The sequence below is a fragment of the Cucumis melo genome, chromosome 8 (genome assembly GCF_025177605.1).
Source record: "Cucumis melo cultivar AY chromosome 8, USDA_Cmelo_AY_1.0, whole genome shotgun sequence".
Taxonomy (NCBI): Eukaryota; Viridiplantae; Streptophyta; class Magnoliopsida; order Cucurbitales; family Cucurbitaceae; genus Cucumis; species Cucumis melo.
Window position 1 is genome coordinate 6,829,448 of NC_066864.1, and position 14,204 is coordinate 6,843,651.

At 26.4% G+C, this 14,204-nt stretch overlaps 1 protein-coding gene across 1 annotated transcript; it reads left to right on the forward strand.

Moving 5' to 3' along the window:
- Positions 1–5,131: 5,131 nt before the first annotated feature.
- Positions 5,132–11,077, forward strand: LOC103485245 (WAT1-related protein At5g64700-like). Its single transcript, XM_051089017.1, has 8 exons — positions 5,132–5,261; positions 5,738–5,814; positions 7,638–7,916; positions 8,030–8,092; positions 8,246–8,362; positions 9,049–9,457; positions 10,445–10,596; positions 10,677–11,077. Exons 3-8 carry the CDS (start codon positions 7,738–7,740, stop codon positions 10,849–10,851), a joined length of 1,095 nt encoding a protein of 364 aa, XP_050944974.1. The 5' UTR covers positions 5,132–5,261; positions 5,738–5,814; positions 7,638–7,737; the 3' UTR covers positions 10,852–11,077.
- Positions 11,078–14,204: the final 3,127 nt, after the last annotated feature.

Below are 14,204 nucleotides of genomic sequence, written 5' to 3' on the forward strand. Positions count from 1 at the left end.
AAAAGATAAAACGTAAAAAAAGTTATAGAGTGAAAAAATTAGAGTCACAGTAAAAAAAAAAGGGCAAGAGATACATAAATATTTTTGTAATGTTTTCTCGTTACTCTCGCATCAAATTAGTAAAAATATTTATAAATATAGTAAAATATTACCTTATCGTGATAGAAATAAAATTTACTATATTTATAAAATATTTTTCTTCATCTTACCATATTTAAAAATAATTTTCTATAAAATTAATTTAAAGAGTAGAATATAATGTTTATACAAAAGAGGAAGAAAGTAAAAAAGAAAAAAAAAAAAAAAAGAAAGCAAAGATGAAAACATGATTTAATTAAACATTATGAGCTCATTTAATAATTAATTACATTTCCGTTTATTTTAATTTTCATGTTTGTTGTTGTTTGGTTTTTAAGAATTATAAACAAATATTGTAGTTTCCTTCACCTTTTATCTTTTTTCATACAAATGATAAACGAGTTAATAGTTTCCATGACCGTTAAGCTTCGTACTTTCCTATATTTTCGTAAAATTGACAAAACTAACGTTTTTTTATTTTATATTTCGAAAGTAACACGGTTTAAAAAAATTCGTAATCTTATATTTTTTGGGGTCAATTTCGGTTAAGATAGAACTGAGATTCTTCCTAAATTTTAAAAAACTCTTTGAAGGAAATTTCTTGGTCTCTGTCGACCGAGTGCGTCATCGAGATAGTACGTTTTTTATTAAAAATTTAAAAATGGAGACAAATAAGTCAAACAACCTAACAAGAGACTTTGGATATTAGAATAATTTTTTGTTACAAACTTTTGTTTCATGAGAGGATCTCAACAAGAACAAACTTAAAAAAATTGGGATAGTCTGATATTTTACAAGGTCGTTTGACGATGTCATTTTATCTGTAACTGGATGAAGTCATGAAGGAGAGCTCTTGTTTAAGAAATTCCACAATATTGCCTTGAGATAGCCCCGAGCTAAAGAACATAAGTATCATGTAATATGATCTCTAGTTAAGGTTGTCCCGTGAGGTATTCGAGTTTTCCTTAATCCATTTTTAGTTTTCTTGTGGTAATATTGTGAAATTTCTTCAACAGGCTTCTCACTAAATTACCACTTTGAAGTAGGTGACTTGTCTTCCTTAATCCATTAATTACACCCAAGCTTCTCAATAATTACACAATTCCATCTTTTCCTCTATCAACATTTAATAAATAAGATTTTGTCGATCTCTACACTTCAACTAATTTTTTAATATACTACCAAAATTTAAATATATATTAGTAATTTAAAATTCAATTTTTAGTTCTCAAAGACCAATAGTTGAATTTCATAAACAAAAGCTCCCCTTCGTGGCTTTTCCTCCAATCACCAGAAGAACGACATTGTTAAACAACCTTGTAAAGCGTCGAACAATCTTCATTTCTTTAAGGTTATTCTTGCTGATGCTCTCAAAGAATAAAAGTTTGCAAACAAAAATTGTTCGAATATCCAAAGTTATGTTTATTGGTTTTCTTTGTCTTTATTTTCAAAATTATAAAAAAAGCATTATCTCGGTAACACACTTGACAGAGAGATCGAGAAATTGCCTTCAAATAATTTTCTAAAATTTGGTTAAAATCTCGCAGTCGAAATTGACCTCGAGAAAAACAAAATTACGAATTTTCAAAACTACGCTGCTTTTAAAATATAAAACAAAAAGACATTATTTCTCAAAATTTCCCATATTTGTCTGCTCATTAATCTATGTATATATATTCGGTCTTAAATATATTATTCCTTAACCGGCGGCCTTTAATTTTTTTTCTCCTTCAACAACCACGAAGGTATAGGAAATTAATGATATATATTCTTTTTCTTCCCATATTTATATTATATTTAATAAAGGGACAAATGCTAGCTATATATTTTTTAAAATGTTGGCTATATTTAATATATATATATATATATTACAATATGAAGAATATATTTCAGTAGTTGAGGTATAGCTCAAATTGAATCTCTTATTGAATTTGAAGACAAAAAATGCAAGACTTTAAGCCACTTAAAAAGCTGAAATTTATTGTTAAGAAAATATGCTATTTAATATATTCATGCAAAATCTATATATTAAAAAAAATTGTATATGGGATCCAAACGTATAAAACAATTAAAATTAAAATTGATAAAGAGATCCACATATTGAAAATTCTAAAATTCTAAATTAAAATATGTTATATAAACATACATATTTGAAAAACCAAGGAATTATACAATACGATGATTAAAAAAAAAAAATCATAATTTAAATATGGGAGTTGAACCAAGACATGAAACCATGTAAAGTTCAAAGGTATAAGAATAATTTGAAAAAGAAAGAAGAAATCAAGTATATACTATATGTATATTGGGTGAAACCCCCCTTCCTGATCTTCTCATTTCAATTTGCATATTAATTAGCCCATCTATTTTGAATTTGATTCATTACCTTTAATTTATGCTTCTATATATATAGCATATGCTCAAACACAATTTAGTCAACAATATTGTCTCACAAATTAACTTATCTTTTCATTTAATTATTTGTTTAGTTTAATTAATTTCTAGATGAGAATCTGATCTCTCTCTTTCATATAAATTGGAGTTAATTAAAGCAATGTTATTGTTGCATTTCTTAGACTATACAGATGTTTATATATATATATATATATTTATAGTATATAAGATAAAGATGGGTTCAAATTCTTTAACTTTACTTTTAAGACAATTAAGTTTTTAATAACGATCAGCCAGTTGATAATGATCCATATATAGGATTACATTGATTCAGGTATATCTAAATTGATTTCCTTAAATAATAATTATGTCACAACTCAATATTAGATGTCCATAAATTGTTTTTTCTTTTTTAAAATTTAATTATTTGAAGTGAATTTTCACTGTTAATTTATTTTTGAGATGTTGGATGTGTTCAATGAAATTAAATAATAATTAAAAATTAAATAAATAAAAGAAATGAAATAAAGTTATGAAATATTTTAAATAAACCAAATGAAATTATTCTATTTATACTTTGATAGACTTAAACAAATGATTAAAAAAGATTATAGAGGTGATATATGATTGAAGGCTAAAACTAGAATTTGAGGGTTAGGGATATTTGAACATGAACCTTTTAATCTTCAACGTACGATGATGTCAACTGAGTTAAACATCTTGTTTGCAAGATATATCTTTTTTTATTGAATTTTTCTTTAAAGAATGACATAATTTCTTTATATGTGTGTGTAAACTTTTACCAACTTTTTCAAATAAAATTTCGTAACTTTTCGTTGCCATCACCAAATCTCTCTCTCTCTCTTTTTTCTTTTCAATATTATCTTTTCTTTCTGGTTTCTCTAATTAATTTCATCACTCTTTACTTTCATTTTTGTTCACTTTCTCGCTTTTGTCTTTTACCGCTCATTTTACGTTTAGAAAAAACTTTCCTATCGGTTACTAGTGAGAGACTGTCGCACGTTATTGTTGAACGAAAAGAGAAAACGCCTACATTCGTTGTCATCGTCGAAGAGAGAGAGATTTCTAGAGAAAAAAAGCAAAGAGTAAAAAGACAGAATATTGAAAGATCTAGCTAGAGAAAGAAACAAAATGGAAATCGAGAGAGAAAAAAATGAACAAAAATATATAAATAGTTTGAATAGGAATATTATTAAACCATACTATACAGTGAAAAATCATATTAATGGTAACAATTTGTTCCAACTGTGTGTGTTGCCAAAATTGACTTGAAATTCGATTTGGATCAAACCTGTTTCATTTGAATGGAACATGGGGTTAGCTTTCCCCTCGAGACTCTTTGAACTTAAAATAGCTAGTAGTTTTGTTAGACTTCACTTACAAATAAATAAAGAAATGAACAGAAATAAAAAGTATAAGTGGAAGTTCAAACATAAACACTAATTAAGTTATATTAATTTAGCTAGTGTTAATTATTTTAAATAAAAAGCAAAAAAGATGCGCCTAATAACTCAAGAAAAGTTTACAACTAAAGAAAATGTAGGACAAAATTTTCACACAAATTCATGTATAACGACGTAAGTAATTAAACATATATTTGTCTCTCAATGTGAATACAAATTTTAAAAGTAACACACTTGTCGCCACACCCATCCAAATTGATCAAAGCATAAATCTTATACATGAATTAATATATAAAAGTGGTTAGAGAAATGTCATAATAACAAATTGTAATTTAAACTATAAAAACTATCAACATATAAATAATCATAATAAAAATTGTCTAATTTGACCATTATAGGTAAGCCACGACAAAATCTAGTTCAATGTTTTAAAAAATAAAAATAAAGGAAGAAAATCTAGTTCGAAGAAAACTAGTATTTAGTCAGTATGATTTGATGATTAAACATTTCCTAAATAAGCCATACGATAAGAACGACGTATATTAAGTTAATCAAACCATATGAAGTATTCACGAGATTGTATCAAACCATACACAATAAATAAGTTCCGTTTTTTTAAACTTTGTGGGAACTAATATCCAATCATTTTTCAGCCATTTCCAAACGAAAAGACCGAATTCGTAACTAAACCGAAAGTGTTCACACACCCATTCCATCACTTATTTGTCATATGTCAATACAATAACATGACCTAGTAGATCAATATAGGATCCACTGATATTTACATATGGTGTGAAGCATTAGACCAAACTACTTTCTTTCAAAAGCGTGTTAACCAAGTTGCAAAATTCCACACGAACCCTAAATTGACTACTCTGTTTCTATAGAGAGAGAGAGAGAGAGAGAGAGAGGGACACATCATCTTAGATTTTATGTTGATTTTAAAGAAACAATACTTATTGTTGGTTAATTCATGAAATCGAAAATAAACCGACAAGACAATTAATAGGGTATATGTTGACCAAAAGATGTAATAATTTCAATTATATGCCAATGAAGTTTTGATTCGTATTGGCAATATGGCATGGGCAGCATAGAAGCAAGTCAAGCGGACGAAAGCAGACGGCAAAGTGGACACACGACGGTCAAAATACGCAACCAAACTCTTCGGAAAAGTACTTCTCCAAAAACCACTCTTCTCTTTTACTCTATTATTATTATTTTCTTTCCATCTTTATAAAAACCCCATTTCTCTCCTTCTATCCTACAATCCATCTCACCATTTCTTCTTCCTCTTCTTCTTCTTTTTCTTCTTTTTTCTCTCTCATATGCATTTCATTTCGTTTCATTCATTCATTCATTAAGGTATTCTTTTCTTTTCATATCTTATCATTGATATCAATACTGCAACTTTTATTTGATCATCATCATCATCATCATCATCATATGTTTTAATTGTTAGTAATATTATTAGGATAATGTATGAACAAATGAACTAGAAGTTAATTAAATGCATGTCAATTTAGTGCATTACAAGATGGTTATATATTAAATTTATTTTAAATGATGAGATCTTTTTATAGACGGTTTCGAATATTCGAAATGTTGTAAAGAAGGCGGTCATTTCATTCCACTCCATTCCATTCACAAATGCCAAAAAATCATATATAGTAAAAGCTAAAATAAAATGCCAATATGGATGGAAGAAAAAACAAAATCCTACCATTTGTGTTATTTAAAATTATGCTTAGAATAACACAATGGATGATGAACATTTTGGTTGTCAGTTGTTTGAAATTGGAGAGACTATAAAATAATGTAAAAAAACTTTAAATCTACAGGTGTGGTTGTCGAAACTAGGGAGGATAGAGGCTGAAACAAAGATTCCAAAACAAGAAATTCAATATAAAAAAATCAGGTCAGTGTTATATTATATTTATTATGTTATATTGATGTTTAATAATATGTAATTAGTAACCCATTTACAGTAGTGTATGTTATTACAAATGATAAAATTGGTTAGATTTCCCGATTAAATATTTTAATCACATTCTATCAACTTATTTTCATAGTTATTATAGTATATAATAGTCTATACATATTTTAACTTTAAAACATGAAGTGAGTTTATGGTATTAGAATACTATATTTACATTTTTTTTTTAATATTTAGTGTAAACATGGATTTTGAAAGGTGTACTCTTTGTCCAATCATATTTTGAAGCAAAACACATCCTTCTTTTGACCATTATTTATTTAATTTATTTATTTTAAAATATTAATAATTGTATAATATATCTATACATATATATATAGAGGATCAGAGTCATCCTATGAAGATATATTTTTCAAACGAAGAGAATGTTGACGTAAGCAAATATATATGTACAAAATTGTTCATGAAAGAGACAAATAAAGAGTAAAAAAATAACTGTTTCAACTTTTTATTTAGCGGTCGTTTTGAAGAATTATACACAAAATTTGGAGGATTTTTCTTTTAGTGAATAAATACTAAACTCTTTTATTCTTTTTGATGAAAAATTAATATATTTAATTTCTTTTGATCCTCAATTATGGTGGTGATTTACACATTAGACAACTTCTAAAGTTGAACCGATGCTATCATGAACATGTGAATCAATACATGACTTATGAGTTCGTTTGTTTTCCTTCATTAACTATTTTTTTAATTTATTGATTTTTTTAAAATTTTAATTAGACTTGACTAATGCATTACCTTATTTTACTTTTGTTATATCATCTAGGTTTAAAGACTTGTTTGAGAGTGTGCTTATAAAATACTAAAATAGCTAAAATTATTTTGAACATATTTTTAATTTTATTAAAAAATGATTCTTAATGATCTAAAAATTGTTAAAAAAAAAATTAAATAATATATTGATTTTTAATAGTTAAAGATATGTTTTGGAGTGTTTTTGTTTAACGCCATAAAAATGAACAATTTCAAAATCAATCTCAAAACCTTTCAATTAGAAATATTATTTTTTTTTTGTAAAAATAAGAAAAACAGAGAACACATGTTGAAAAGTAAAAAGATAAAAACTAGTTTTTCAAAGATGTTCTTGTTTTTAAAAACTTGACTAGTATCCATTCAGAACAAGAAAAAATTACTATATATCTTTGAAAAACCAAAGGGGCCTATTTTTCTTTCTTTCTTTCTTTTTCTTTTTTTTTTTTTTTTAACTTTGTCTAAGGATTCCAATACATTTTTTTTTTTAAAAAAAAAGAAAGATGGAATTGGCAACTAAAGAAAGGTTGTTTTTATATTTAATTCTTACACACCTTCATATTAGAACATAGGAAATGAGTTAGAAGTCAAGCTTTCCCAACTTATCTCAGACACAATGGTGCACAAGTGAAATTAAGAAAAAGAAGCTTATAAGTAACATACAAAGATAAAAACTAAAGAATATTGATAGATATATTAATATTTATCGTTTAACAAAATTTCTAGAATTATGTCGTACAATTATATATTTTCAGCAACAAAAAATATATTTTTTCTAAAGATAAAAGGCAAACCTAAAAATCAGCACAAAATCCTTTTTGGTGGAATAAATTATGTACTTAAAATTCCAACCACCAATGTCACTTATCTTATTAATAACCACATATAATGTTTATATGAACATCTCATTTCTAAGCAAAGAATATCGTCTAAAATACTTTTCTGTTTTTGTATGAGTGTTTATCGTTATCATTATTTTTCATCTCATTCAGCTTCCCCTTATTCTCCTCTCCTATCAGCAGCTTCTTGCCCTTATATAAAGGACAGCCAAAGACTCAAAATTTTGCACTAAATTATCATTCTTTCACGTTCATGAAAATGGATACCAAGAAGCCTTACATAGTTGCAATTTTCATTCAAATTACTTTTGCCGGAATGAGCTTATTGTCAAAGGCTGCCTTCGCTACCGGCATGAATACATATATTTTCCTCTTCTATCGTCAAGCTGCTGGAAGTCTCATTTTAGTCCCACTAACTTTTCTTTTAAAAGGGTACGTATTCCTCATTTCTTTTAAAATGCTTTTTTTTTTTGTTGCTCAAACTGTCAATAGACGATCATAACTTAATTGAAACCAATCTCGTTCGTTATATTTTTATACTTCAGGAAGGAGAAGAGGCCATTATCTCTCAAACAGCTCTGCCATGTTTTCTTCATTTCATTGATAGGGTATGTATTTAATTAATGTTTAATAATTATAACAAAGTATTAACCTATTAAAAAATAGTATGGTTTAATTTATTAATCATTTATGTTATCAAATAAAAATTATTATATTGTTAGGATAAAAGTGATCCTAATTTAATAAATTTGGGTTGTTAGGATAACACTTGCAATGAATGCTTATGGAGTGGCCGTTGATTACACGTCAGCAACTCTTGGAGCTGCAGCCTTCAACTGCCTTCCTGTCTCAACCTTCATCTTCGCCGTCTTATTTAGGTGATTTTTTGTGTTTTTGAAGTATTAATTTATTTATAAATCTTATAATGAAAAGATTATGAAAAATTACTCTCTATTAGATAAATAGCTTTTGAAAAATAGACAATTTTTTTCAAAAAATGCAAATTCAGATAGTATAACTATTTTTTTTTTGTTAATTCGAAAAAAACAAAGATTACTAGTTTTTAAAAATGTAAATCATTAATTTTTATTATATAGTTTATAAATAAGAATTGAAAAAAAAAAAAAAGCAGAAAGCAAAGTATTTATTTTCCACACTTCCCATTATTCAAACAGTTCCAAGGTCACCATCCCCTTTCCATGGAACAATACAGTTATAATGATATGACACATAACTTTGACAATATATATATATATATATAACTGCACATATTTTTGCATGTTTCACTTAATCGTTTAATCAAAAATTGCTAAATGAAAGATATATATAGTTTTTCAAAGGAATTGAATTACTAATAGTTGCACATAATCATTACCTTTACACAATATCAAAAGTGAAACTAATAATCCTCCTTTTACAACTATTTCATTTTTTAAAATCAATCTTGTATATCGTCTTTCAAAAAATCTTATAATCTCAAGTTAATTAAAAAGGTGGAATAGAATGGAGAAAATAAATCTAAACTAATTGAACAATGCTTACGTTGGGATAAACATATACACAGAATGGAGAAAGTGAACTTAAAGAAAGCAGCAGGGATAGCAAAGGTGGCAGGAATGATGATATGTGTGGGAGGGGCAGCAATACTTGCATTCTACAAAGGACCATATCTAAAGCCAATAATATCACATCCACTTTTTCACATTGAGAAATCTGAAACCGACATTACTGCAACTTCTCAAAAGTCATGGTTGCTGGGGTGCTTCTTCCTGCTGGTGGCTACAGTGGGTTGGGGGATTTGGTTCGTGCTTCAAGCTAAGTTCTTGAAGGGTTACCCTCACCCAGTTGAATTCATGTGCGCCCAAACGGTGATGAGTGTGGTTCAGTGCTTTGTTGTGGCTATTATTGTGGAAAGAGATCCTTCGGAATGGAAATTGGGTTGGAATGTTAGACTCTATGCTGTTCTCTATTGTGTAAGCATCTCTCTCTCTCCACAAATCTTAAATAAAATTTCAATAAGAGATGATATATATTTTTTAATTTTAATTGTTTGTTCAAAGATTTATTTAATTAAAATAAAGCTTGTTTTTAATATAGTAAAATAAATCCTCAAATGTTTACAAATATAGCAAAATTTCATTGTCCATGCGATAGAACACGATAGTCGTGTATCGTTGATAAACTGTGACATTTTGTATATTTATAAATATTTCTAACAATTTTGTCATTTAAAACACTTTACCTAAATTAAAATATATTTAAATTTTAAATTTTTTCAAAAAAAAAAAAAAAAAAACTATTTACAAACCATAGAAGAACCGATTAAAAGAAAAAATTTATTATACTTATTTTTCTTGAATTTTTAAAAAAATTTAAAAGCAATAAATGAAATGGTTTATATGATTTGTTTTGAGTCGGAGCTGATGAAACTTTTAATTTGCAAATTTGAAGTTTAAATATTACTGTGCTTTTTGTATTTTTGGAATATTTAGTTTATATCGGTACTTCAAGTAAAAAACCATTTTTCTTTCATAACAAAATTAACAACCTTCTTAAATACGGGAAAAAAAAAAATTAAAATATTTATAAAAATTTTAAATTTTATCATCGATAGATACTCATAAAATTTAATTTTATTATTATCTACCAACATACTAATACACTGTCTATAATTGTTTCTTCGATCCTAATTTTGAAAGATATAAATATTATATTGAACATTTTGAAAATATAAAAACTAAAATAAACAAAAATCGAAAATCACTGATTTCAATAACTTAATTACGTTGGTTGAATTTGGGTTTTAAGTAAACATTCCGGTCTCCTGAAGATAAAACAAAATAAAAATGAAAGGAACAAATCAGAAGGTTTTTTAAAGAATAAAGATGTAAGTACGAAAATAGAAAAATTTCGAAATATAGAAAACATTGGGATTAAACTAATGTGGTGAGGTGGTGCAGGGCATTTTGGTGATTGGAATTGCAAATAATGCACAATGTTGGGTAATCAAAGAAAAGGGTCCAGTCTTCCAAGCCATGATGATGCCATTGAATTTAGTTGCAACCATCATTGGTTCTCAGTTATTTTTGGCCGAAGGAATCTACTTGGGAAGGTATTTTCATATATTCTTCACTCTACTGTTTTTAAAAATATTTGATTGTAACATATGTTGTGTGTTCATGAATTTTACAGTGTAATCGGTGCAATTTTGCTAGTCACAAGTCTTTACAGTGTTTTATGGGGAAAAAGCAAAGAGCTTGTGGTTACTCCTACTAACCAAGATCCACCATCGTCTCCCGATCCTCTACCACAAAAAGAGCCTAAAGAGCCCACCAATCGTTCTCAAGTTGACCCCACGATAGTCTAAAATTATATGTCTTGTACTCCTTAATTCTTTTTCATGCTATATTAAATTAGTTTTTCTCACTCCCTTTTTTAATTTTATTTTTGATCCATGCATGCAGTAATATGCAGTTAATATAGTTCGATGAAATACATAAAGAATGTACTTTCAATACTTCTCGTTAGAGGTTCAATCTTTTGTAAAAAAAAAATGATGAAATTCAAGCATTGTCTATCCTTCAAGTTAAAAATGTTGTCTTATAATTAGATAGTCAATTTTTTAAATTTTAAAAATATATACAACAATAAACATAATTATCAATAAAATACTAATGTATAGTGAAGTAAGTTAAAAATATAATTCAAAACATTTAAATACATAGTTAGAAAGCATTATTTAAAATTTATAAAATCTTGGCGATTCTTGTTGGGATTGCATGATGCATATAATTGATCCAATACCCATAAGTTCTAGTTTGAGATTGGTGGAGATTACTATTTTAAATAATTGACAAAATTTATCTAAAATGAGAAAACCTTTTGGCCCATTTTAATTTCTAAGAGAAATTATGAAAAATGTCTATAGAAATAACTTATAAAATGTTAACGAATTGTTAAAGAAGAGCTAGTAGTGAGTAGGAATTTCTTATTTTAACCCATGTGTAATGTTGCATTTGTTTTTAGAAAAAATAATATGCCTCAAATTTTATAGTCGGGATATTATTTTTTAGTCTAATTAAAAAGTTAGATTCTTTTTTTATTTACCATTCTAAATAACTTACGTAATTATTTAATTTCATGTGATTTTTTTAAAAAAAGATATTCTATCTTATTTGACTTTTGAAAGTAAGGATTTGATTATTGTTATTCTGCCTATCCTCATATCGTGTGTACATATGTTGCTCAAATATCATATTTTTTACTTTATATTGTTGAAGCATGAGCAACAAGTGATAATGGAAAAATATAAGAATTGCTTTCAAATATTCTTTTTTGTTGTAGGAATGAAATAAGCAAAAAAGAGTGTAGATTCATGTTTTATACAAAATCAAATGTGGGCATAACTGTGTTGGACTTTTTTTTCTTTAATGTTTCTATTTTTTTTTTAATTTCTTGTGTGTGCCATAAATTATGATTTCAGTTTTAAAATTTTTAATTAAATTTTTTATTATATGAATGGAGATTGAAACTCCACAAAGCTTAATTAATCAGCATATAGTATTTGAGCTACTTGTATGATTGGCCAACAAAATAACATGTGCTGCTACTACTACCATCTTAGGTTTTAATTTTTAGGAACTCTTTTGTACAATTCAACTTTTTATGACGTTTCTCAATCACTCAAAGTTAGTAAGTAAAATGAAAGAAAGAAAATAGCAAGAGGTATTCACGTTTTAACTACGTAAACTTTTATTTTAAAATTCAAATTTGAAGAAACTACTGACTATCTTGGAAGTGATTGGTTGAGAATTACATCACAGAAATCACTTGTAACCTTAAAATGATTTTATATTTTTCTAAAATCAATTTGAACTCCCAACCACTCTTTTCATTTTAAAAAACAGTTTAGTATTTTCAGCGTTTTTTTTTTTTTTTTATTTCGTTGAATTTGATTTTAAAATGATATTAACTTTGAGGAGGGGTATATTGGTCCATATTTAAATTAAATATATTAAAGAATAGAAGTAGGTATACATTTTTAAAGTTAAAAATAGGATTATACATTTCTCTAAAATGTTCTTTTAATTTAGATACTTTTCAAATGGACCTATTTTTAACATGATCGTAATGAAGAACCGTAGACATTAGTTAACAGTAGGCCCAATGTATAGTTTTTCCAATCATTACTAGGCCCAAACCGTCGGCCCATGCTTATGCCCTTCAAGTAAAAGAGTATGAACTTTCAAAAGAAAAAAAAAAAAAAAAATACACACACATATCTATAAATACATATTAACTTTAAGGACTTCAAGCTATTTAACAAACTTAGTATAGATCTGGGGATTTGAGTTTTTCTTCAATTTTATGCTCGTTATATAATATTATATACAAAACTAATATTGTATAAATCAAATTAACTAATATTGAGATCTTGCCATAATTAAACCATTATATATTAAATATTTCTAGAATTCAAGAAAAATTAGTTAAGAGGCTTTATAATTTTGTGGTACTTAGTTAAGAGGCTTTATAATTTTGTGGTACTTAGTATAGATCTGGGGACTTGAGTTTTTAGTTTTTTTTTTTTTTTTAATGAAATTTATATATTGAATTTCTTTTGATCCTAAGTGAAGGTGATAATCTACGTGTTAGACAACTTCTAAAGTTAGAACTAAATTTGGTATCTTTTATCTTTTGATATAAAGAAATTTTTTTTTGATGCTATGAGCATGTGAACCTATGCAACGACTTACCATTTTTTTTCTTCATTAACTAGCTTTTTGGGATGTTTTTAAACTTCAAGTTGTTCTTTTATAACTCACCGAACTTTTGATCTTAATTAGATTTGGTTAACACGTCTTGTTTTCTTTTGTTTTATCATCTACATTTAAGGACATATTTGAGAGTGATTATAAAATACTAAAATAGCTAAAATCACTTTGGGCATGTTTTTAATTATATTAAAAAAATGATTCTTAATGATATAAAAATTGCTTTTAAAAGTGAAAATTAAATAATATATTAATTTTAGGTGGTTAAAAATGTGTTTTGGAGTTATTATTTAACATGATGAATATAATTTTAACAATTTCAAAACCAATCCCAAACATTCATTTATAAATACTATTTTTTTTATAAAAAAAAAAACAGAGAACACATGTTGAAAAGTAAAAAAAAATAAAAAATATTTTTTCAAATATGTTTTTGTTTTTGAAACGTAAACTAGAATCCATTAAAAATTACAAGAAAATTAGTATATCTTTGAAAAATCAAAGTGACCTATTTATTTATTTTTTTTTTTTAAAGTGTGTCAAAGAAATTCCAATATATTTTTTAAAAAAGAAAGATGGAATTGGCAAATCAAAGAAAGGTTGTTTTTATATTTAATTTATTGCACACATTAACATTAGAACATAAGAAAGGATGGAGTTAGAAGTCGAGCTTTCCCACCTTATCTTAGACACAATGGTTCACAAAGTGAAAGAAAAAAGAAACTTAATTATAAATGACATGTAAAAATAAAACTCCAACAATATTAGCAAAATAATAAATAGTTACTTTTAAATATAAAAAAATGTATTAACATATTTATAAATATAATAAAATTTTAGAATATATCAATAATAAATATCGATGTTTATCGGTATTTATCATTCTTTTGTGTACGTACAAAATTTGTTGGAATATAATATGTACTTCAAATTCCAACTATTGACA

What these genes read in the sequence shown, in the direction of transcription:
- LOC103485245 (XM_051089017.1), top strand. Translation starts at nt 7,738, where the DNA reads ATGAAAATGGATACCAAGAAGCCTTACATAGTTGCAATTTTCATTCAA. An exon ending in CTAACTTTTCTTTTAAAAGG is followed by an intron (nt 7,917 to 8,029) that starts GTACGTATTCCT and finishes TTTATACTTCAG; the next exon opens with GAAGGAGAAGAGGCCATTAT. An exon ending in TCTATGCTGTTCTCTATTGT is followed by an intron (nt 9,458 to 10,444) that starts GTAAGCATCTCT and finishes GAGGTGGTGCAG; the next exon opens with GGCATTTTGGTGATTGGAAT.